Here is a 23,109-nt window from a genome sequence, read left to right on the forward strand (position 1 = left end):
GTTAATTATTTGGATCTTTGTGTTGCTATTTCAACAGCTTAGACCAATCCCTGAAAGAACAAAGGACTGTTCTGTCAGGGCCTGAATCTGCTGGTGCACATGTCATGGGTGGGGATGGCAGGAATGGTGCTTAAGAAAGGATCTGTAGAGGACATAATAGAATCTTATGGTGCTCCTAGTGGTCAAGCCAACATGGGAATGAGCCTTCTGTGCCCTGCTATCTTAACCCTTTAGGGAAGTACCTCAGATGGGGAAATTTGGTGGATAGAAGCTGTTGGTGAAGTATAACTTTTGCTTTCTAAATGGTGCAATTCCAAAACAGGTATCTCAGGAAATGCAAGCTCCAATGTATTTTTCAAGCAACATGATCACATCATTGAATTTTTTGATTATGCTACTATCTTGAAGCCATCTCTCAACTTCACAGCCACTGTAAGTTGGCATATTTATTAATGATCTAAAGCAGTATGTTCAATTTAATGAAACACAATGGGAAATAATATTTTCAGTGCATTTCAAAAAATTTAAACCAAAAGTAGATAGATTACTTTTCCCTTTTAGATATATGAGGTGTATAGAATTGTTTCCAAATGACCTTTGTCTAATTTTTATAAAAAAGTAGTTTCCAACAAAATTATTTTCCTCAAAATTTATTTATTTATTAATTTTTTTGATAAAGAAAATTTGCCCTGAGCTAACATCCACTGCCAATGTTCCTCTTTTGTGCTTGAGGAAAATTCGCCCTGAGCTAACATCTGTGCCCATCCTCCTCTATTTTGTATGTGGGTCGCCTCCACAGCATGGCTTGATGAGTGGTGTAGGTCTGCACCCGGGATCTGAACCTGTGAACCCGGGCTGCTGAAGCAGAACGCACCAAACTTAACCACTATGCCACAGGGCTGGCCCCTCAAAATTTATTTAATGAGCAATTTAAGTTAGATTTGGATTGCTACATTGAAGCTTTTATAAATTAATTGAAGGAATTAGGTGCTAGTCAAAAAATTTCAATTTTAATTTGATTTTTATAATCACTAATTTTAGTTCTAGCAAAGATGTAGCATTAAAAAATTATCAACAAATCTCATTTTTTTTTGAGGGAGTACTGAGTTAACACTTATTAGTTGGGTAAGTTTTGACAATGTACAAGGCATGGTGCTGGATGGGGCTCACAGGGCTGAGGATGCCCCAGTGCACACCCTGGATTCACAGTTTTCCTGATGGTGACAACAAGATATACACACAGCAATAAGGCAGGATAAGAGACAAAAGGACAAGACTTGGTGTATATTGGATTTGGGGGGTGGGAAGAGGGCAAGGAAATTCAGAGATGTTAAGTCTGACAGAATTGTAGCCTTAGCAAAAATAGGAAAGGCGAGAGGCTTGCTCAGTGTTAGATGTACTGAATTTGAGATGACAGAGAGGTACAGGTAGACATTTGCTGCAGGGAGTGGGAGGTGTTGAGTGCGAGTTTCCAGAGCAAGGTGAGGATGGCAGTAGGAGTGCTGGGACCTTTGAGAAAGAGAGAACAGACAGCTGCTGATTTGACCCTGACAAATTCCCACATTTAGGGAGAGGGAAGAGGAACCAAAAAGGACACTAAGGGGATGCAGCACGAGGGGTTTGAAGTGAAGAAGGTTGTTGTGGAGCCATGGAAGGCAAGAGAAGCCATGATATCAAGAAAGGAGTGGTCAGTGGCATCAGATGCCTCCAAGAGACACCACTGAGTCTGGAAGTTAGGGTGCTACCAATAATTTTTAAGAGTTCAGTTTCATGGGAATAGCACAGGTGGAGACTGGATTCAACTGAACTTAAATCCTTTGCTTTTCTTGTTACCTGTTACTTAGGTGAAGGTAACCCGTTCCGATGGCAATCAGCTGACTCCTGAAGAGAGAAGAACTACTGTGGTCATAACAGTGACACAGAGAAATGATACCGATTACTGGAGCAGGTGGGACAGTGGAAATCAGGGAGCAGAAGCTGTCCAGATTCTAAATTATACTGTCCCCCAAAATGGAATCTTTAAGATTGAATTCCCAATCCTGGATGATTCCAGCGAGCTACAATTGAAGGTGCCATCTGTTTCCCATCATTATATTACTGCAACAACATCATTAAAATTGTAATCTTGTGGTAGGCACTCAATTTGTTGGAGGTCAAAGTGCACAGGAAGTGGACACATGTTTCTCTTTTAAAAAAGGACGAAAGTGTTAAAAGTAATTTAATGACAGTGGCTGAGGGTTAGACTGAATGCTTCTGTGTGAGTTCATTTTGGAGAGCTGGTAAAACAGAGCAATCTGCAGGATGGTGGAGAAGCTCCCCAGACTCCCAGGCTAGGTTGATTTTCAGTCATTTGAAATTGTATTTTGGCAAGAGCTGAAATGAAAGAGGAATCTGTTCTTTTACACTTCTCTTCCTTTGCTGAGCTCAAGGTGGCTTGCCTGAGACTCCCCAGCCATTCCTGCTCCCTTTCTTTTGGTCCCTCAGCTCTGCCACGGGGTAGTCTCTGAGGTTCACTCTGACTGTCAGTGGATTGAGTGTGCTGATGCCGTGTCTTGCTTGTAGATGAGCTCTGTGTTCTGGAGACAGGGAAAGGAGCCCTGTTTCATTTCATTTTCTTTTCTTACAGTATTTCCTGATAATATACTTTTGTATCTGAATTAAGTCAGGACTGTACTTTTTCCTCTTAGATTATAGTGATGAAGGCCCTCCTCCGTGTTTTAAAGCTGTCACTTTCTTTATAGAAGAAGCTATAAAATGATGGAGATCCAATATCTGGGGAGTGTATTTTTCCTGCATGGAAAAAAAGTAGAAGTGAATTTGCCTTTCAGTGTTGTTCAGCAGAGAGCATCTTTTCTCAGGGTATTACTGATGATGAAAAGTTTATAGCTCCCTTCTCTCCTGTTCTGTTCTAGGCCTCTTTTCTGAACAGCGTGAGCTCCATGGCAGTTCATGGTATGTTTAAATCTCCTAGTAAAACATATATCCAGCTAAAAACAAGAGACGAAAATATAAAGGTAATGCTTAGGATCACTTGGTAATTACAATATAATTGTACTCTTTTGCCGTTAATACGTGTGTATTAATTAAGATTTTTTTCTAGGTGGGGTCACCTTTTGAGTTGGTGGTTAGTGGCAACAAGCAGCTGAAGGAGTTAAGCTATATGGTAATCTCTTATGGAATCTAAATTTATGATCTATTATAGAATCATCTTAAATGGTGTCTACCTTATGTCTAGACTAAACCTACAATTTTTAAAATTCAGCCTCACACCTTTTTATATTCAGCCTGTGCTTTTTCTCTTGCAATCAAAATATCTTTTTTTCTTTTTTCACCTATATTTGCATTTCCAATTAAGATGGATAATTAAATCTTGTATTATGTTTAAAATTTAAATTTCTAGTAGATAAGCCATACACGTTCATTGTAGAAAATTATAAAATATAAGAAAAACCAAAAAAAACAAAATAATTGCCACCCACAGCCTTGTGATTTTGCTCATGCAGCTCTCCCAGTGGTGCTCTGTGTTCCTCCCCTCAAGGATGTGTGCCTGACTGTGCAGCTGCTGGTGCCTCAGTCGGTGTGGCTTTATCTTGTCCATTTCGGTTTCCCAGCTTATACTCTCTTTGTTGGTCAGGGAAGTTTTCTTGCATTCAAAAAGGCTTTGAAGTTGGTTTAAGTCAAGAATTTGTGTCTTTGGTTCAAATTATGATACATGTTCCTGCTGTTGAGATTCTCACTAGCTTCAGCATAAAATAAAACTCGTCTGCTCCTCTTTTCAGGTGGTATCCAGGGGACAGTTGGTGGCTGTAGGCAAGCAAAATTCAACAGCTTTCTCTTTAACACCAGAAAATTCATGGGCTCCAAAAGCCTGTATAATTGTGTATTATATTGAAGATGATGGGGAAATTATAAATGATGTTGTAAAAATTCCTGTTCAGCTTGTTTTTGAAAATAAGGTAAGATTTAAGGTAATGATGTTAAAAAGAAAACTTCATATGAGTGAAGTCTGAGAAATGTAATATTTCTTTAAAAAAGTATCATTAAACCAAATTAGTTAGAAATTTCTATTCCTTTCTAATACTATGATTGAACCTCTTCATATTTAGTTACTATATATGTATTTTCAAATGTGGGATTTTTGTGCCCTGTGGGTCTTATTGGTAAGTTTTAGATTCTTGGCTTTAAGACTTGAACTCAAATACATGAAGCTATTTCAGGATTTCCAAATGGTGGAGTCAGTATGGCTCTGGCCTGGAATTGTAGTGGCAATATACAATTGTGTGGTGTTGATAATGGTGTGAGAGTGAAATGAAGGTTGTGGGACGGAGTGAGGCCATTTGCAGTGATATGTGGAAGCAAAGTTAGCCTTTGGTTTATCACTTTGATCAGCCTGGAAGCTAACTCAGGACAAATTTACAATAAGCTTGGTTACCTTGCATGTGGAGATCTGTGTGGAGTTTGGTCTCCAAACAAACCAGTGATTTTTATAGCCTAAAGTATATAGCTTGTGTAGGAAACTGCCTTGGACCCCAACTCTGAAAAGTAACCTAATTCCAAGAGTGCCAGGTGGAATCGATATTAAATGAGCCATGCATATGACTTATGCATACTAAAATGAGCCATTGTTCTCACTAAAAGCTTCTCCTTCTCAGGTCCTCTTAAGCAAAATAATCATTGTTTTAAAGTAGTGATCTGCAACATATTAGGCCACAAAACAAGTCTCCATAAATTTAAGAGGATTGAAATAATACCAAGCATCTTTTCTGACCACAACGGTATGAAACTAGAAATCAACTATAGGAAGAAAATCAGAAAAGCCACAGATACGTGGAGATTAAACAAAAAGCTACTGAACAACGACTGGGTCATCGAAGAAATTAAAGAAGAAATCAAAAAATACCTGGAGACAAATGAAAATGAAAATACGACATGCCAGAATTTATGGGATACAGCAAAAGCGGTTCTAAGAGGGAAGTTTATAGCAATACAGGCCTATCTCAAAAAACAAGAAAAATCTCAAATAAACAATCTAACAATGCACCTAAAGGAACTGGAAAAAGAAGAATAAACAAAGCCCAAAATCAGTACAAGAAGGGAAATAATAAAAATCAGAGCAGAAATAAATGAAATAGAGACTAAAAAAACAATAGAAAAAATTAATAAAACCAAGAGATGGTTCTTTGAAAAGATAAAGAAAATTGACAAACCTTTAGCTAGACTCACCAAGAAAAAAAGAGAGAAAGCACAAATAAGTAAAATCAGAAATGAAAGAGGAGAAATTACAACAGACACCTCAGAAATACAAAAGATTATAAGAGAATACTATGAAAAGCTATATGGCAACCAATTCGACAATCTGGAAGAAATGGATAAATTCTTAGAATCATACAACCTTCCAAAACTGGATCAAGAAGAAGTAGAGAATTTGAATAGACCAATCACCAGTAAGGAGATCGAAACAGTAATCAAAAACCTCCCCAAAAATAAAAGTCCAGGACCAGACAGTTTCCCTGGTGAATTCTACCAAACATTCAAAGAAGACTTAATACCTATCCTTCTCAAACTCTTCCAAAACATTGAGGAGGGGGGGAAGCTCCCTAACTCATTCTACGAAGCTGACATTACCCTGATACCAAAACCAGACAAGGACAACACAAAAAAAGAAAATTAGAGGCCAATATCACTGATGAACATCGATGCGAAAATCCTCAACAAAATACTAGCAAATCGCATACAACAATACGTTAAAAAGATTATACACCATGATCAAGTGGGATTTATTCCAGGTATGCAGGGATGGTTCAACATTCGCAAATCAATCAGCGTAATACACCACGTTAATAAAATGAAGAATAAAAATCACATGATCATCTCAATAGATGCAGAGAAAGCATTTGACAAGATACAGCATCCATTTATGATAAAAACTCTGAATAAAATGGGTATAGAAGGAAAGTACCTCAACATAATAAAGGCCATATATGACAAACCCACAGCTAATATCATCCTCAATGGTGAAAAACTGAAAGCTATCCCTCTAAGAACAGGAACCAGACAAGGATGCCCACTGTCACCACTCCTATTTAACATAGTACTGGAAGTCCTAGCCAGAGCAATCAGGCAAGAAAAAGAAGTAAAAGGGATCCAAATTGGAAAGGAAGAAGTGAAACTCTATTTGCAGATGACATGATTTTATACATAGAAAACACTAAAGAATCCACCAGAAAACTTTTAGAAATAATAAACGAATATGGTAAAGTTGCAGGATACAAAATCAACATACAAAAATCAGTTGCATTTCTGTACACTAACAATGAAGTAGCAGAAAGAGAAATTAAGAATACAATCCCATTTACAATTGCAACAAAAAGAATGAAATACCTAGGAATAAACTTAACCAAAGAGGTGAAAGATCTGTACACCGAAAACTATAAAACATTGCTGAAAGAAATTGAAGAAGACACAAAGAAATGGAAAGATATCCCATGCTCTTGGATTGGAAGAATTAACATAGTTAAGATGTCCATACTTCCTAAAGCCATCTATAGATTCAATGCAATCCCTATCAAAGTTCCAACAACATTTTTCACAGAAATAGAACAAAGAATCCTAAAATTTATATGGAATAACAAAAGACCCCGAATAGTTAAAGGAATCCTGAGAAAAAAGAACAAAGCTGGAGGTATCACACTCCCTGATTTCAAAATATACTACAAAGCTATAGTAACCAAAACAGCATGGTACTGGCACAAAAACAGACACACAGATCAATGGAATAGGATCGAAAGCCGAGAAATAAACCCACACATCTATGGAGAGCTAATCTTTGACAAAGGAGCCAGGAACATACATGGGGAAAAGAAAGTCTCTTCAACAAATGGTGTTGGGAAAACTGGACAGCCACATGCAAAAAAATGAAAGTAGACCCTTACCTTACACCATACACAAAAATTAACTCCAAATGGATTAAAGACTTGAATGTAAGACCTGAAACTATGAAACTTCTAGAAGAAAACATAGGCAGTACGCTCTTCGACATCAGTCTTAGCAACGTATTTTCAAACACCATGTTTGACCGGGCAAGAGAAACAGTAGAAAAAATAAACAAATGAGACTACATCAAACTAAAAAGCTTCTGCACAGCAAAGGAAACTATCAACAAAATGAAAAGACAACCTAACAATTGGGAGAAGATATTTGCAAACCATACATCTGATAAGGGCTTAACCTCCAAAATATATAAAGAACTTATGCATCTCAACAACAAAAAAACTAACAACCCAATTAAAAAATGGGCAAAAGACCTGAACAGACATTTCTCCAAAGAAGATATACAGATGGCCAACAGACACATGAAAAGATGTTCGAAATCATTAACTATCAGGGAAATGCAAATCAAAACTACAATGAGATATCACCTCACGCCCGTCAGAATGGCTATAATTAACAAGACAGGAAACGACATGTGTTGGAGAGGATGTGGAGAGAAGGGAACTCTCATACACTGCTGGTGGAAGTACAAACTGGTGCAGCCACTATGGAAAACAGTATGGAGATTCCTCAAAAAATCAAGGATAGAACTACCATATGATCCAGCTATTCTACTGCTGGGTATTTATCCAAAGAACTTGAAAACACCAATGGGTAAAGATACATGCACCCCCTGTGTTCATTGCAGCATTATTCACAATAGCCAAGACTTGGAAGCAACCTAAGTGCCCATCAAGGGACGAATGGCTAAAGAAGATGTGGTATATATACACAATGGAATACTACTCAGCCATAAGAAACGATGAAATCCAGCCATTTGTGACAACATGATGGACATTGAGGGTATTATGCAAAGTGAAATAAGTCAGAGGGAGAAGGTCAAATACTGTATGATTTCCTTCATTAAGTAGTAGATAATAATAACAATAAACAAACACATAGAGACAGAGATTGGATTGGTGGTTACCAGAGGGGAAGTGGGGAGGGAGGAGGGCGAAAGGGATAATTCGGCACATGTGTGTGGTGAGGGGTTGTAATTAGTATTTGGGTGGTGATCATGATGTAATCTATGCAGAAATAGAAGTATAATGACATACACCTGAAATTTATACAATGTTATAAACCAATGTTACTGCAATAAACAATAAATTAAAAAAAAAAAGAAAAAAAAAGTAGTGATCTTCAGAGTACAGTTCCTTTAATAGCATTTCTTTCCCCTTAATTCGTTAAAATTTTGAGAAGTTGCAGTAGTTATGCATGCCTTCTTTTGCTGAGAACTGTTAAGTCTAACTTTGTCAAAATATATAAACTATTTTTCGTCTAATGAAAGGTAATTTTAAATAGACAATGCTATATTCTGTTAGTTTCAGAGCACAATTTTGACTTCTAGTGAATCCATCAATCCCCTGACACAGGTGAATTTTAAGGTAGGGGTCAAGCTTAAATATGGAGGCACAGATCTCTGAAGGTGAGACCAGGTTTTAAAAAAAGTTGCAGTGTGAAGGTCATCAGCTCTGAAGAAGCAGAGTGTATAAATAACATACTTCCAGGAAATGTATATATGAGAGACAAATTAGTTTCAGTTATGTTTGGAAAGATATCTTTCTCTAGTTTTTATATAATAATGTTTATCATATTTACTCACAAAGAAACTACATATTTGGAAATAGAATATCTTTACGCAAGAGAAAATTAGTGAATCTTTTTGATGTTCAATAATGATTGTGGAATAAATGAATGAGATGCAGAAGGGATAAGGGATGTGTGTTTAGAAATAATCCACACAGAAGTGCAGGTTGAAGCCATGGGGTCTCTGAGGTGCAGAGTAAAGAGTGAGAAGTGCAAGGTTTGAACCAGTTGAACTCTCTCCCTCACTGGGGGGAGACCTGAGGAAGGGTCTCTTGCCCTTCCTCTTGGGGTTCTTCCTCTGTTGGGTGTCACAACTTTGAAATGAGACTAAAGCTGAGCGTTCAATATTACAAGCTTTATTCAATGGCCAAAGAATGGAGAAGTGGGAACAAAGTTCACAAATCAAGTTCTCAGGTCCTGGGGTGATTAAGCAGCTATTATAAGGGGTCTAGGTAATGAGGGGAGGAATATTCATAGGTATTAGGGGAACTGGGCAGGCTTTTCAGGCAAACAAGGGTGCCAGCTCTTTTCTTTCTTTTTTTGGTTATATCCTGCTGTTGCTGTGGCAGTTGTAAACTGTTATGGAGCTGGTGAGTGTGTTGTGTAGCATGGTAATGCATTACAGTGACCCTATAATGAGCTGCGGGGTCTAGGTCAGGTCAAGTCAGACTGCCACATTGCCTTCTACAGTTTTAATTGGTTTCAGCTGTATGTCTCAGCATCTCCCCCTTCCTCCTCTTGTGGTTTCCTGTCAGCTACAGAGAACATATTATGCTTGTTCTGAGCAGGGCTGTGGTTAACGTCTTATGGGGCCAGGGTAACACATGCCGCTCTCCCCTTCCCTTTGTTTAGGGTATAGGTGGAGAAAAGTAAACTAGATACATTGGCTTAAGAGGTACGTCAAAGAAAAATTGCACTGGACAAGTTAAACAGGCAAGGAAGATTTTATTCAAGACTGTAGCAATAGGGGCGAGAGTCTGAACTCAGCTCCACTAAAACAGAAGGCAGGAGGGTTTTAAGGACTGGGGTGAGCTGGTGGAAAAGTACCAGAGGACACAGTGGGGAGGTCAGTCAATGGGATTAGGCCATCTGTGTTTGCTAACTGGTGTTTGTAAGTGATGCTCCTACCCTCCCACAGACATGGGGAGATCAGTCAGGGCTCTATCTTTCTTGAGGATTATACTTCAAAAGGATGGCTCCCAGGTCCTCGAGAAAGACATTCTTAGGTTGTAAAACTGGCAAGAGGCTGGGAGAAGATTTACATCTCAAAGGGGCAGAAAAAGAATTTACAATTGCAAATTTCTAAAGTAAATGCTCTAAGAAAAGGGAGATGAGGAGTTTATAATCAGTAAGAAGCCTGTCTAAAATTTAGCCAAGCTGAGGCGAACATTAAGACCATCTTGGTCAGGTAGTATGGTCACTGGGGCAGTGGAATGTTGAGAGACAGCTAGACAAGATGAACATTCCTAGGAGGAAGGGGCCTCAGGACAAAGCCATTTGGTTCAGCTATGATGAGATGACTGACGCTCTTTAAGAAGTACTAGTAGACCATGCTTTGATGAGTGTAATGACAGGAAGTTCAGGCAGCCATTGGAGGCACAGGGCATGGGGCCTGACTGGTGTTTGGTCTGGTCACCTCTGTTTTTCCTTGGAAAGACACTCCCGACCCCCAGCCCAGGTGGTTCTGTGGGTCCCCAGGTGGGCTCTCACATGTGCTCAACTCTGAGTCTGGTCGCCAACATGTAGGCGTCTGCCTTTTCTGTCCTCTTTCCCGTCCCTCCTCCTGGATGCTGGCCTTCCCCAGGTGTGCAGACATTGCTGTCTCCTCGTAGAAGCAGCTGGGGCTCAGGGGTGGGAGCTGGAGAAGAAGAGGAAAGGTAGAGCAGTGAAGGACAATTCAGATATACCCCACTGTGGGAAGTTCCATGACTTGCAAACACTATGGGAATAAGGTTTTTTTAATTCCTTTCCCTGGAGAGGGTTTATGTATGATTTCAGAATGATCCCCGAGCCAGAAAAAATGTAGAATCTTTGCTAGATTTTGAGTCATTGATCTGCTGTTGGTAAGACATGTAAGTAATGGTTTAGAAAAGTGAAATAAATCAATCCTGTTTTCTCCCTTTCTTAGATAAATCTATTTTGGAGTAAAGCGAACGCTAAACCATCTGAGAAAGTCTCTCTTAGCGTCTCTGTGACACAGCCAGACTCGATAGTTGGGATTGTAGCTGTTGACCAAAGTGTGAATCTGATGAATGCTTCAAATGATATTACAATGGAAAATGTGAGTTTAGTTATTTTTTCATTACAAAAATACATGTGAAAAGTGAAAAAAGAAACTTTATTGCATTACTTCAAATATCTAAAGGAAATTTTATTAGTTCCTCTTCAAATATAAGTCAATAATCAGTAAAGCTTCCAAATAAAAAAGAATTTATATTCTAGTTGTTATGTTGGAAAGAGGCTTATGTGGTCAAGTGTCCTTGCTGTGTTATGTGAGAACTGCCACCTAGAGTTTTTCCTCATTTTCATACTATGTTTTAATTTTAAGATTCTTGAGAAAGTACTAGGAAATTGACTCATACAGTTCTGGATGACACTGGAGAAGAGAGCTTTAAATTATTATGAAGTACCTTCTCTTTTGGTTATATGTAATGATTGTCAATAAGTACAGTCCTCATTGAATATATCGAGGGAGTGAAATCGTGTTAATCTGCAGAAAAATTACAAACCAAGAAATATATGAACATCTGGTGTTACATAAACTAATCCCCTATTCATTCATTGTTTTGTTACCGGCCAATGTGGGGCCTTCTGCCTGCCGCAAGACATGCCAATAGTCAAGAGGCAAGGTGATAGGAGAGAAAGAACTTACGACAGCTTGCTAGCAAGAGGGAAGATGGCTGACTAATGTCTGAAAGAACCATCTTAAAGGGGCACGAAATCTTACAGCAGTTATATAGGCCATTGGGTTATTGGGGAGGGGGTTAGGAATGTTGACCTTCTGGTGTTACAGACTGAGAGTCAGCCACACCAGATCTTTTGGTTTTCATTGATGATGGCTGTCAGCATAGATTCTCTGTTGGGGGTCATCACATTCCTAAGGAACTCAAAAGAACAAAGTTATCATCTTATCGCAGCTGGGAGGTATAGGCACAAGCAGGGGTTGTAAAATCAACATAGCAGTTAGATCTCCTGCAGGGTGCATATCCAGCTGGGTTAGTTTGTCAGAGGTCATTCAAAGTTACAATAGGGTTTCTTTTCTACAACATGGCTTCCTTTAGGTCAAGCTTGTCTTGAGCTGGTATCAATTTCCCCCCTTTGCTGTTTAACCCCTCAATGTTGAGGGATGTCCTGTTGTCCCATCTTATTGAACCAATCTTTTAGTAAGAGAGTGATGCAGGTGGGCTCCCAAATTTAGGCTTAAATTGTGGAAGCAAGCAACCAGGTAATTAATAAGACAAAAAGAAAAACAAAGTTAATGGTGGGATCAAATTATAAACCAGTTTCTGAGTCCAGGGGACAGCCAGTCAAGAAGATTTCTAGATGTCAGTGCCAAAGCATCTTTTGCAGCTTAAATGTCTCTGATGATGTCATCGGGTATTCAGGTACCTTTCTGAATGGCTTACATTAGCAGACGTGAATCTCTCTTAAGTTTATATCAAGTCCACCAGCTTCAGTTTGCAAGGCTTCAGGAAAAAGGGCAGGTTCAGTTCTCAGTGATTCCAAATGAAAATGATGGAAAAAAATCAAAACATTAGTTTGGAGATTTGTAGCCAGATATTTCAGGAGACTAGAAGAATTCAGGATCCAATCCAGTTAACAGATACAAAACAGACACCTCACAGACAATTATCAGAACTAGAACCTAATATCCATGAATGTGTACTATAGTTTCTATCGAAACATATCTTTTTCTCTCTAAAATCACCCTCATTTTAACAAAGATAGCCAAATTAAAACTAATTGGTTTGCAAAATAAAATAAACTTGGCCCAATTATTTACATAAGTACAGCAAGGATAGCCATTGTTCATATAGGCTCTTTTAAATCTGCTTTGCTGGAACTCTGTATAAGGAATCTCAGATTGAACTTTAAAGGCCTCTCGAGGCTGGGAAAGCCAAGCCAAAGACTTTGTCATGAACCTTTGCCTGCAATACCTACAGATTTGGGTGAATTCCTCTCTTCTCGAGGTCCCCCAAAATATTTCGAGATTCCTTACACCTCCAAGATAAGTGACATTCCTTACTTATCCAGTAAATGCTGCTTGGAACAGTGAACATAAGGTACCAGGCCAACACTTCCATGTGGCTTTATTCCATCAAGTCCATCTTTGTCTCTCAGAAGCTATCTTGTCACATTCCAATCAAAGCTTTGCTAATATAACAAGTGTTTCCAATTGTGTCCTGTTATGAGGAGAACAGATTCTTATTGAACTTACGCAAATAACTATATTGCCTTGAAAACAATACTCACTTACTAAGAGTTTCCAAATCCTGGAGGAATCAGGGAGAAAAAGATAAATATTTCAATTCTGCTTACAAAGGTATAATTTACCAAATTGCCATAAGTCATAGCTATCTCAGGAGAAAAGAGAAAAAGTTTTCCTTAACCCTGGAAAACCAAAACATTAAAAAAATCAGCAATATTTCAAACAAGAGTCATAAAAAATTATAATCATCCCCATCAGTTCATTCAGTCCAGTGTAATTGATTCTTGATCTTAATCTTCTGTTAGCAGTTTCATGAAGTCCGCAGTTTCTTTGTTAGAGTTCTGTTATTTCTTACCCAGTTTAGTTTTATAATCTGAAAGTTTATCAGAAACCTATACTCTAGAATAAATGTCAAAGTCCTTTCCATGAATTTCTCTGAAGATGAAACATATTTTGCAAAAGCATAAACAATAACTGTCTGTAAACAACAAGACCCCAAAATGGCAATTGACAAAGAAATTTGGTTAATTTTGTGACATACAATACTTTAAAATAATAACCAGAACCAGACTGATAACCAGGACAGATCAGATTTTCAGTAGTGTTGTACAATTTCAAAGCACCTATATCAATAACATTCACCCACACAATATCACCTAAGAAGGTTTATTATCACTTATTTGACAATGCTTCCCATGAAATTTAACATACCAAATAAGCCTAATAAGTTTAGTATCTTCCTCCTTATAGGAAGAGAGCAAATTTCTTTGAGAAGTTCCAGGGCCCTCTGAAAATTCTCAAAAAAAATCAAAAAAAGACTTTATTTAAGATATGAATTTTGGGGAGCTCGTCAAAAATATAAACAGTCAAGAGCAAACAGACCGTTAACAGTCCAAAAAGCCTTAATAGAGAGACCTCAGTCTTTGGAACATAGGAAATTATTTTAACAGTTTTTTCTGTCTTTTAGGTAGGCTTAAAAATCTTTTATAACCTCTTTATCAAGTTCAAGAAAATTATCCTTTTAAGAGAAAGAAGACTAAATTTTAATTTTGTACCAGCTTACTTTTGATATTAAAACTCATTTACTCAGTTGGATTTACTTTAATCCCAGCCAATTTGACCATGCATAAAACTCTTTTTCTAGAATTCCTCTTCCACAAACCTTCTATAACTTTCTTTTTACATTCAGAATTTGTCTCATGCCTTCCTTTCTTGCCTTTGTGACAAATTTATCTTTCTTAACCAACCAAACAAAATATTTCCCTTCTTTATACCTTTTTACTATATACATCTTACTTTCCTTGTATACAGAGCTGTTTTCCTTATTTTTAGTAACTTTAATGACATATATTAATTAGATTTTTTTTTTAACCCTTATAGACTTTGACTTCTAAGTAAAACTAAGAAAGTAGTTATAAACTTTCTTTTACATCAGCATTCTGTGACAGATGGCTTTAAACTCATGAACCATACTCATATATATTTACCCTTATTGATTTCTGAAGGTTATCAGTTATCAATACTGTATCTTCATCAAACAAGACAAGCATTTTAGTCTGCTCTCAGATTCTTGCATATCCTTTTTGTCTCTCCTCCGTCCCAACCTTGTTCCCCAACCCTGGCCAGATCTTGTTGCTATTGTACAGAATTTTAGTTCTTGTCATTATGGATTGCCCTTTTAATCTATGCTCTCCATTTTTCAATTCTGGAAATTTACATCCATTATTTCTTCATATATTTCGTCTTCTCCATTTTAATTTTTCTCTCCTTCTGGGACTCCTGTTATTCAGAGATTGGCACTTCTACTTCCCTTCTCCATATCTCTTAGCTTTTTGTTTTATGTTTTCCATCTCTTTGTCTTTTCTCTGTTTCTCTGGGGGAGTTCCTCAGTTGAGTCTTTCTGCTCATTGATTGGTTGTCAGCTCTATCTGTCTTTTATCCCTACTTTGAGTTCTTTATGTCAGCTATTGTGTTTTTAATATCTATTATTTTCATTTGGTTCTTATCTTCTGTTCTTGTTTCACGTTGCTAATATTTTCCCATATCTCCTTATGTATGTTTACTATGTTTATTTTAAATTCTTGAGCTGACTTTTTCAATATTCTGCTTCACATGCTATGTGTTGTCTAGGTGGATGTCTTTTATGGAAGTTTTGCTCTTTGGATGTCTAGCTGTTTTGGCAGCTACTCTTGATAACGTCTTTTGGGAAAGGCTGAAGTCCCTGTTGCAATCTATGTAAGTCTTGTGAGTTTAAAGAGAGGGAGGGTTGAGCTTCAGGGACTGGAGAACTACTCTTCATCTTCCCTGGTGCTGCCTGCTTCTAGACGGTGTTTCCCGTTTAAGAGCTTAGGGAAAAGCAGCCCCAGGGAGAGGAGTGTCCCGCAGAAGTTGTGAGGTTGTGATCCACCAGCTGTGAGGGTTTGGAGGAGGTGGGGAGAAGAGTGAGTGCTTGAGGGCCACGGGTTGGTCTGTGGGCTTTCCGCTTTCTCGCCCCGGAGGGCAGACTGCTGACCTGTGGCGTGCTCGCCATCCCTGCACAGGCACAGGCCGTCTGGGCTGCTCGCACTGCGTGTGGGAGGTGAAATGGCAAGGAGTGATGGTCCTGCGGCTATCCCCTGGAGAGAAGCAAGAGCAGAATTTAAAAACCTTTCCTCCAGCCTGTCACCTGTCATCCGATTGCTGCCTCCTGCATCCTCTCAACATACCGATTCAAGACACCCTTCGCTCTTCCTGGGGTTTTTCCTCCTGCTCCTCCAAGTTTCCTGCTGGCTTCCCCTTTTCTCCACGGTTGGCTCTGGAGGAGGGAGTCAGAAACCTGTGATACTAGACCATTTTGGCTTCTTTTGTGCTTGTTAAATTTTTGTGTGCTGCTGAGAGACTCTTGAATGCCTTGAATAATGTAGGTGTTCTAGATCTTCCAGGAATAACTTTCAGACACGCCTTCCCCTCACTAGCCTGTGCGGCAGCTTTGGTGGTGCCTTTTTATTGAGGCAGTAGAACAGGAGGATTTTTTCTATGAGCTAGACGCTTCTTCCTAGATAGTTCCATCGTCGTCGACTGAGCGTCAGCAGGAGGCCGTCCGCCTGTTTGCTGTGTGGTGGAGTTTGCGTCATGAAATGAAACTCTCTCCCCATTTTGTCTGGCCCTGTCTCTACTGTCTGTAGCTGGGCTAAGCGTATTTGCCAGCTTGTTGAGATATTTCTTGTTCTTTGTTTTCTTCTGGGAGCCCGTGTGCTTACCGTGAAGGTAGCAGTGGTTGTTGTTAGTGTAGCAGAAGCAGTGTTTGTTGGTGTTTGATTTTAAACTTGGTGTGTTTTAAACTCATACTTAGAATCTTTCATGATTTTTATTCTGCCTTTGTCTTAATTTGTCTGGTTAATGCTAATATAAATAAGGGAGATGTATCAAAATAGTTACCAAAAGGGGTATAGTGTCCTAACCTTTTAATCATTGTGAAATGTATGCAACATAAAATTTGCCATTTCACCATTTTTAAAAGTACAATCAGTGGCATTAATTACATTCATAATGTTGTACAACCACCATCACTATCTGTCTCCAAAGCTTTTTATCACTCCGAACAGACTCTGTACCTATTAACATAACCCCTCATTCTCCCTTCCCCCAGCCCTTGGTAACCTCTCATCTACTTCTGTCTTGATGAATTTGCCTATTCTAGATATTTCATATAAGTGGAATCATATAATATTTGTCCTTTTGTGTCTGCCTTATTTCTCTTAGCGTAAATGTTTTCAAGGTTCATCCATATTGTAGCATATGTCAGAACTTTATTTTTTTATTGCTGCATAATATTCCACTATGTATATATACCACATTTTGTTTATCTGTTCTTATGTTGTTGGACGTTTAGATTGGTTCTGCCTTTTGGCTGTGGTGACTAATGCTGCAATGAACCATTGGCATACAAGTATCTCTTTGAGTCCCTGTTTTCAGTTCTTTTGGGTATATACCTAGGAGTGGAATTGCTGGGTCATATTCTAATTCTGTGTTTAACTTTCTTAGGAACTGCCAATTTTACTCACTTTTTTAGCCTATTTTACTCACTCTTGCTAGCAATGAGTACTGTTCTTTGAAAAATAGCATTGTTAATGTGATATATGCAAATATCTCATTATTGAAAAACCCATCTCATTGATGTTGTAATTTGCATTGCTTTATCAGTGATGTTGAATTTTTCTGGTTATTAATAATTTGCATTTCCTCTTTTGTGAATTGTCTCTCTGTATTATTTAAAAAAAGTTCGTTAACTGACATTTTTGCACAACTTTATTAACCATCCAATATAACCCATTTATATAATTAACCCACTCTTCCAAGAGTATGGGTCATTTTTAACACTGATGACTATGTGTTGGTCTTGTCAACCAGTGACATTTAAGTTCCTCCTGGGCAGAACTCAAAAGCCCACACTTCTTAGGAACTCTGGATTGCCAAACAGAGTAAAAATAAGTTTAAATAAGAAATATAATTTTGGCTGATTGAGTCATGAACAAGGTATTCGCATATGTATTATTCCTCCATTTGTGTCCTTCTCAAATTTGATATGCATGTGGGCTGTGTCTTTTCTAAGTTAGATATAAGAAATGTTGCAGAGGGCAGAGCAGTTTGAAATGAATCCATCCATTCCATGTATTTTATCTTCTCCTTAGGTGGTCCATGAGTTGGAACTTTATAACACAGGATATTATTTAGGCATGTTCATGAATTCTTTTGCAGTCTTTCAGGTATGTTGAGTTTGCTATATAATTTGAAAATATATTAATATCTTTTATTATTGCATACACTTTCAGAATTAATGATCTGAATTATGAAATGTTAACCTTTTATTAAATGTGTTGCTGAAGTGCAGTGTGTTATATAAGTGTAATTTGAAATGGAAGGATAATCATCATTCCAGTTTTAAAAGCAAATGGGAAAATTCACCATTAGAGAAATTAATGGCACTGTCAAAAAAAAAAAAATTTCTTTCCGTTTTATCCCTTTCCTTGACTTTGAAATGGCTGTTCATGCACGTGAGTGTGTGTGTGTGTGTCTGTGTGTGTGTGTCTGTGTATGAGAGAGAGAGAGAGAGAATGTATGCTCAGGTATGTACCTAAACTCTCAAAAATGAGCAAGAGTGAAAAAAAATAAAGAGGTTCTTTCACATTCTGGATAAAAACACACAAGCAAGAGTGAGTTAGGAGTATGGGATACTGTTGTAACAATTTAGAGAGCATTTAAACTTTTATTTCAGAAGAAAATTAAAATTTTTCTTCCTAGGAAGGTGGCCTCTGGGTATTGACAGATGCAAACCTTGTGAAGGATTACATTGATGGTGTTTGTAAGTAAAACCTGGGAATGTGCTTTTAAAGTATTTAAGTCTTTCATCTCAGGTATTCAAAATGACTTATATAGGTGTGAATACTTTCTGGTTGAACACGGATATTGTGATTTTCAATTTCTGTTCTCTTACTCTAAAATGTTTGGAATTTAATGTACTTGGAAGTACATTCAGGCCATGACATGGAACGTTCGTCTGGGCTCCTGTCTAGATCTTCAAAAGAAATGGTTTCCGTTTGCTCTCTGTAATTTTTTGAGGTGGTAATATTTTTGGACATATTGGAAGATCCTGTGCTTTTAATTTGTATTGCAAACTCTGCTATTATTTTTGAATTAGATAAAAGGAGCAACGTATTTTTGAAACATTTTTGTTTTCTAGCCGTTTGATGTTCACCTAGAATATAGCACAGATGCCGTAAAGGGTACTGGTGCACCCACGTGCACACACTCATGTCTCATCGGTCTGAGCTCTTGCTGGGCCGGCTCACACCTGTACACCCTAGCTCCCTGAATTGCTAAATAGAGTTGGCCACTCACCTAAGAAGAAGAAGTGTGCTTTTAGGAAGAAGTCATAAAATGTTTTTGCTGAAAGAAATGTGTAAAGGAGAATGGTTGACTCTAGAGGTTGTTCTCTTTCCTTTCAGGTAAAGTTATGTTAACACCGTCTTGAGAGGCTCCAGAATTGTCAGCTTCTAGCCCTGGATTCCCTGTTTCTGTTGGGTGCTCTCAGTTACTCCACACCAGGCCCCAGGCTCTCTGGCTTTGGGTTGGTTCTTGCCTCTACAGGACACCTGAGCCTCTGTCCTGAAGCTAAAAAGATAATTTTATAGTCTTAAAGATTTTATGAGGTCATTATGACCTTTATGTATTAAATACACACGGTACATTTAGTTTTTTTCGTATAATCATTTATCTTAGACAACCTTCAAAGCAGTCTATCTTTTTCTGTTCTCCTTTGTCTATCTCAGCTTTTATCCATCTTTGTTCATCTTTACTTATCAAATCCTGATGCTCACTGTAATGCTCATTCTGTTGTTAATAATACTTGTTGTATCCTTTGCCTTTTCTGAGAACCTTCTTCCACCTTTTCACTGTAACCAGAAGAAACCTGATATTCCTACCAGCGTCTTGTGTCCCTAGAAACCTTCTCAAGTGATCGACATTCATTTCTCTGCCTCTCTTCTAGATCAGGGTCAGTAGGTACTTAGCATTGAGTATTTTCTTGGCTACTTTAAGACTACTGTTCAACAGCTCTCAGTTAAGAGCCACTTATTATTTGAAGCTCAAAAATTTCACTTATAACCCCTTCAGTCAACATTCAGGTCACCTACTTTCCCTTTCCCTCTCTATACATTGACGACTCTCACACAAGATTCCAAGTCTTCCTCCTGTTGTCCTCCTGGGGGTTTGAGTGTCCATGTGGCTGATCCATCCAATGTGCACATCCTGCGATTACCACTGTGGTAACAGTAGTCACCCAAGGTCATCTTGTCACCCGAACATTGTCTACTGACGTTTCCATTGCCTGTCCTTCTACCTTGTATATTCCCTCACTCCTCTAAATCTGTTAGATGTCTGCTTTGGTTTTGACTTCTCTTGGTTATTCTGAGTTTTTGGCTTCGCCTGTCTTTATTTCCCTCCAGTACCTGGGTGGACCACATGGTTAACCACTTTGGTCGAATTCTTCCCTCGTCCCTTGTCCTTTCATGACGTTGTCCCCATTAAACCCAACTCTGCAGCATCTTGACTGTTTATATTACCCCTCTGTTTCTGCACCCTGATGCCCCACAAATATCTTCAATTCAATGTCACAAACCAAGTTTACGATCTTCTCTCTCCTCACAACCTTACTCTTTCTCAATATGATTTGATTGATACATGATTCCTTTACTTGATATGATTTCATAGCTCTGTTAGTGAAATCATCATCTACCCAGTTTTCTAGATCAGAAACTCAGAACTCGTCCTTCGCTCCTTCCTTTCTTTCTCTCAGATGTGGAACAGCATAGGGGTTAAGAAAGGAATTTGTCGTCAAATACTTCTGGCTTTGAATTCTGGCTTTATGACCTTGAGAAAGTCAGTTAACCTCTCTAAGCCTCGGGTTTCCCCCTGAAGTATAGGACTAATAATATTACTTGTATTACAGAGCTGTTATGAGATTAAATCCAAAAGTATATAAAATGCTTAGCACATGTTTGTCATTTGTAAGTCTGCAGTTACCTTTTATCCTGTCCCTCAGATCCACTTTGTTCATTCATTATTCAGTAGATAGTGATGATGTTAATTGCATGCTTAGTGTGTATGAGGCAGTGGAGATTTCAACTTGGTCTAGTGGGGCAAACCAACTCACAATTAGAAGAGTATGCCAAGGGCTGTGACAGGCGTGCTGTGGGTGCACACAGAGGTCTTCCAGCTGGGAGGCAGAGCAGAGTTGTCTTGAGAGTGTCCTTCTTGTCTGCTTGGCGTCAGACCCTTATCAGCGTTTCCTTGACCATCACAGTCGCCTCCTAACTAACTGTTTGACTGCCTCTATTTCCTCCACCTCTAAACCATTGTTCACACTGAGGCCACAGTTATTGTTATAAAACATGGGTTATATCATGTTTCTAATTTATTTTATAACCCTCAGTAGGTCATCATTGCTTAAAGGATTAAGTCCAAATCCTTCAGCATGGGATATTTGATGTTTTAAAATCTGGACCCAACCATTCCTTCTCTTCTCATTTTATGCCACTCTTACCTGATACTCATTGTTATATTATGGACATGCCTTTGTACTTAGCCTACTTTTTTGTTTCCCTGTGTGGGATACTCTTTATCTGGAGACTTTAGGGAAAATGGAAATGCAAAAATCAATGCAAAATGGATATCCCCCCAGCCATGCTCTTCATCATTCAGATTCTGTGTAAAATCAACCATTCTCTGCGTAATAGACATTTTACTTATGTCTATTATTACTCTTTTTTTGTTTGTTTTTTTTTGTGAGGAAGATCAGCCCTGAGCTAACATCCATGCTGATGCTCCTCTTTTTGCTGAGGAAAACTGGCCCTGGGCTAACATCTGTGCCCATCTTCCTCCATTTTATGTGGGAGGCCGCCACACCATGGCCTGACAAGTGGTGCATCGGTGCGCGCCAAGATCCGAACCCTGGCCGCCAGCAGCAGAGCGCACACACTTAACCACTACACCACAGGGCCGGCCCCTATTATTACTCTTAAGTTTACTACAGTTTTCTATCTGTCTGTCTCCTCCGTAGACTATGAGTGGAGCTCATTGTGTTCATCTTTGTATCCTTGGTACCTACTACATTTTTTTACATTTTATTTTGAAATAATTTTAGACTTATAGAAAACTTGAAAAAAGTAGAGATAGCCGATCCAGAGCCTGTATGGCAACATGGGTTTTTTTAATAAGAGGACAGCTAGTAAACTAGATGATTGTAGTATCTTATGGCTGGTGTAGCCAATGGTAATCAACACTAGGGAGCTAGAAAGAGTAGAATAGCAAAATTGTAGGTAGCTTTAAAAATATGCTTTTACTTAATTTTTAGTAACTGAACTGTGAGTAGTTTTTCAGATCTTGGCCGTGGGTGCAGGGAACTTTCGTTGTTGCTGTTCTGGCTCTGCCATAGCTGGCCACATGGCCTTAGCTTAGTCACCTGAGTTCTCTGGGTCTCAGGTTTCTCATCTGTCAAATGACAGGATTGGACCAGATGAACTCTAAAGTCCCATTCAGCTGAGAGGTGATTCTGTGGACTAAGTTTATAAACATTCTTTACGGTGACTTTTTCCCTAACAGTTGTCACTGTTTATTTTTAGATGACAATGTAGAGGTTGCTGAGAGGTTTGTGGAGGAAAATGAAGCATACTTGGTAGATTTTCATGAGTTTTCTTCGGTTGGCAGTCCACGTGTCAGAAGACATTTTCCAGAGACTTGGATTTGGCTAGACACCAACATGGGGTAAAAATTTATAAAGTTCTTTGCCCATATGTATTTTGTTTAGTGTCAGTTTTAAACAAATTTTGCCCTCTTCCTAATGTTTAAGTGCAAGCATGGTATGATAAGAACTAAGTAGACAAAGAATTTTTTCTTTTAGAATGTTGCTTATTGTATCTGATATAGTGTTTAATAAAGCCACATGCCCATTGTGGCAGTGAGAGTACCATTGAGGAGAAGAGAGGCCTTTTTTGAATGAAGGGTGATTTTAACTTCCTTGAGTCTTGTGGTTCTTGTTGGAGAAGAGTTGCTGAGAGTGCGTGTGTTGCCTTGGGGTGGGAAGCACTCGTGATTACCCCCTCTACCTTGTGGCTCCTCATAAACATCCCCACAAGCACTGGGAGAAGGGGCGTGCATGCCGGAGGAATGCATCTTAGTTGACAAACCCTGTGCTGCCTGGCCTGAGGACTGAGCAGGTACATCATGAAATCTACACATATTTTATAGTCAGCCATTTATGGAAACTTGAAATAAGACACAAGTCAAACCTCAAAAAAACAAATAATGGTATTGACTGGGATACAGAGGGAAACTTTTATGCAAATTGAGAGAAATAAATTGGAGTCAAATTTGAAAATATATATTTATTATCTATACAAAATTTATGAAAATAATGTTCATTCTGAAGATATATACATTGTAGAAAACTTTTATTGGACTATGGATCAATATGCAGTATTATGACCTTATTGTAACCTATTCCTTGAGAACTTGGGATCCACTGT

The 23,109-nt window shown here is 38.5% G+C and overlaps 1 protein-coding gene across 1 annotated transcript in view; it reads left to right on the top strand.

The window, feature by feature from the left end:
• CD109 (CD109 molecule) overlaps positions 1-23,109 on the top strand; it is a 137,867-nt gene that overhangs the window by 72,738 nt on the left and 42,020 nt on the right. The window contains exons 10-18 of the mRNA XM_014781068.2: positions 323-432; positions 1,845-2,069; positions 2,913-3,014; positions 3,101-3,163; positions 3,780-3,956; positions 10,748-10,900; positions 17,719-17,793; positions 18,329-18,389; positions 22,207-22,348. Of these exons, the coding sequence (XP_014636554.1) occupies positions 323-432; positions 1,845-2,069; positions 2,913-3,014; positions 3,101-3,163; positions 3,780-3,956; positions 10,748-10,900; positions 17,719-17,793; positions 18,329-18,389; positions 22,207-22,348 (1,108 nt within the window). The remainder of the gene's footprint in view (positions 1-322; positions 433-1,844; positions 2,070-2,912; positions 3,015-3,100; positions 3,164-3,779; positions 3,957-10,747; positions 10,901-17,718; positions 17,794-18,328; positions 18,390-22,206; positions 22,349-23,109) is intronic.

The sequence above is a fragment of the Ceratotherium simum genome, chromosome 19 (assembly GCF_057802395.1).
Source record: "Ceratotherium simum simum isolate JZ-2026a chromosome 19, ASM5780239v1, whole genome shotgun sequence".
Taxonomy (NCBI): Eukaryota; Metazoa; Chordata; class Mammalia; order Perissodactyla; family Rhinocerotidae; genus Ceratotherium; species Ceratotherium simum.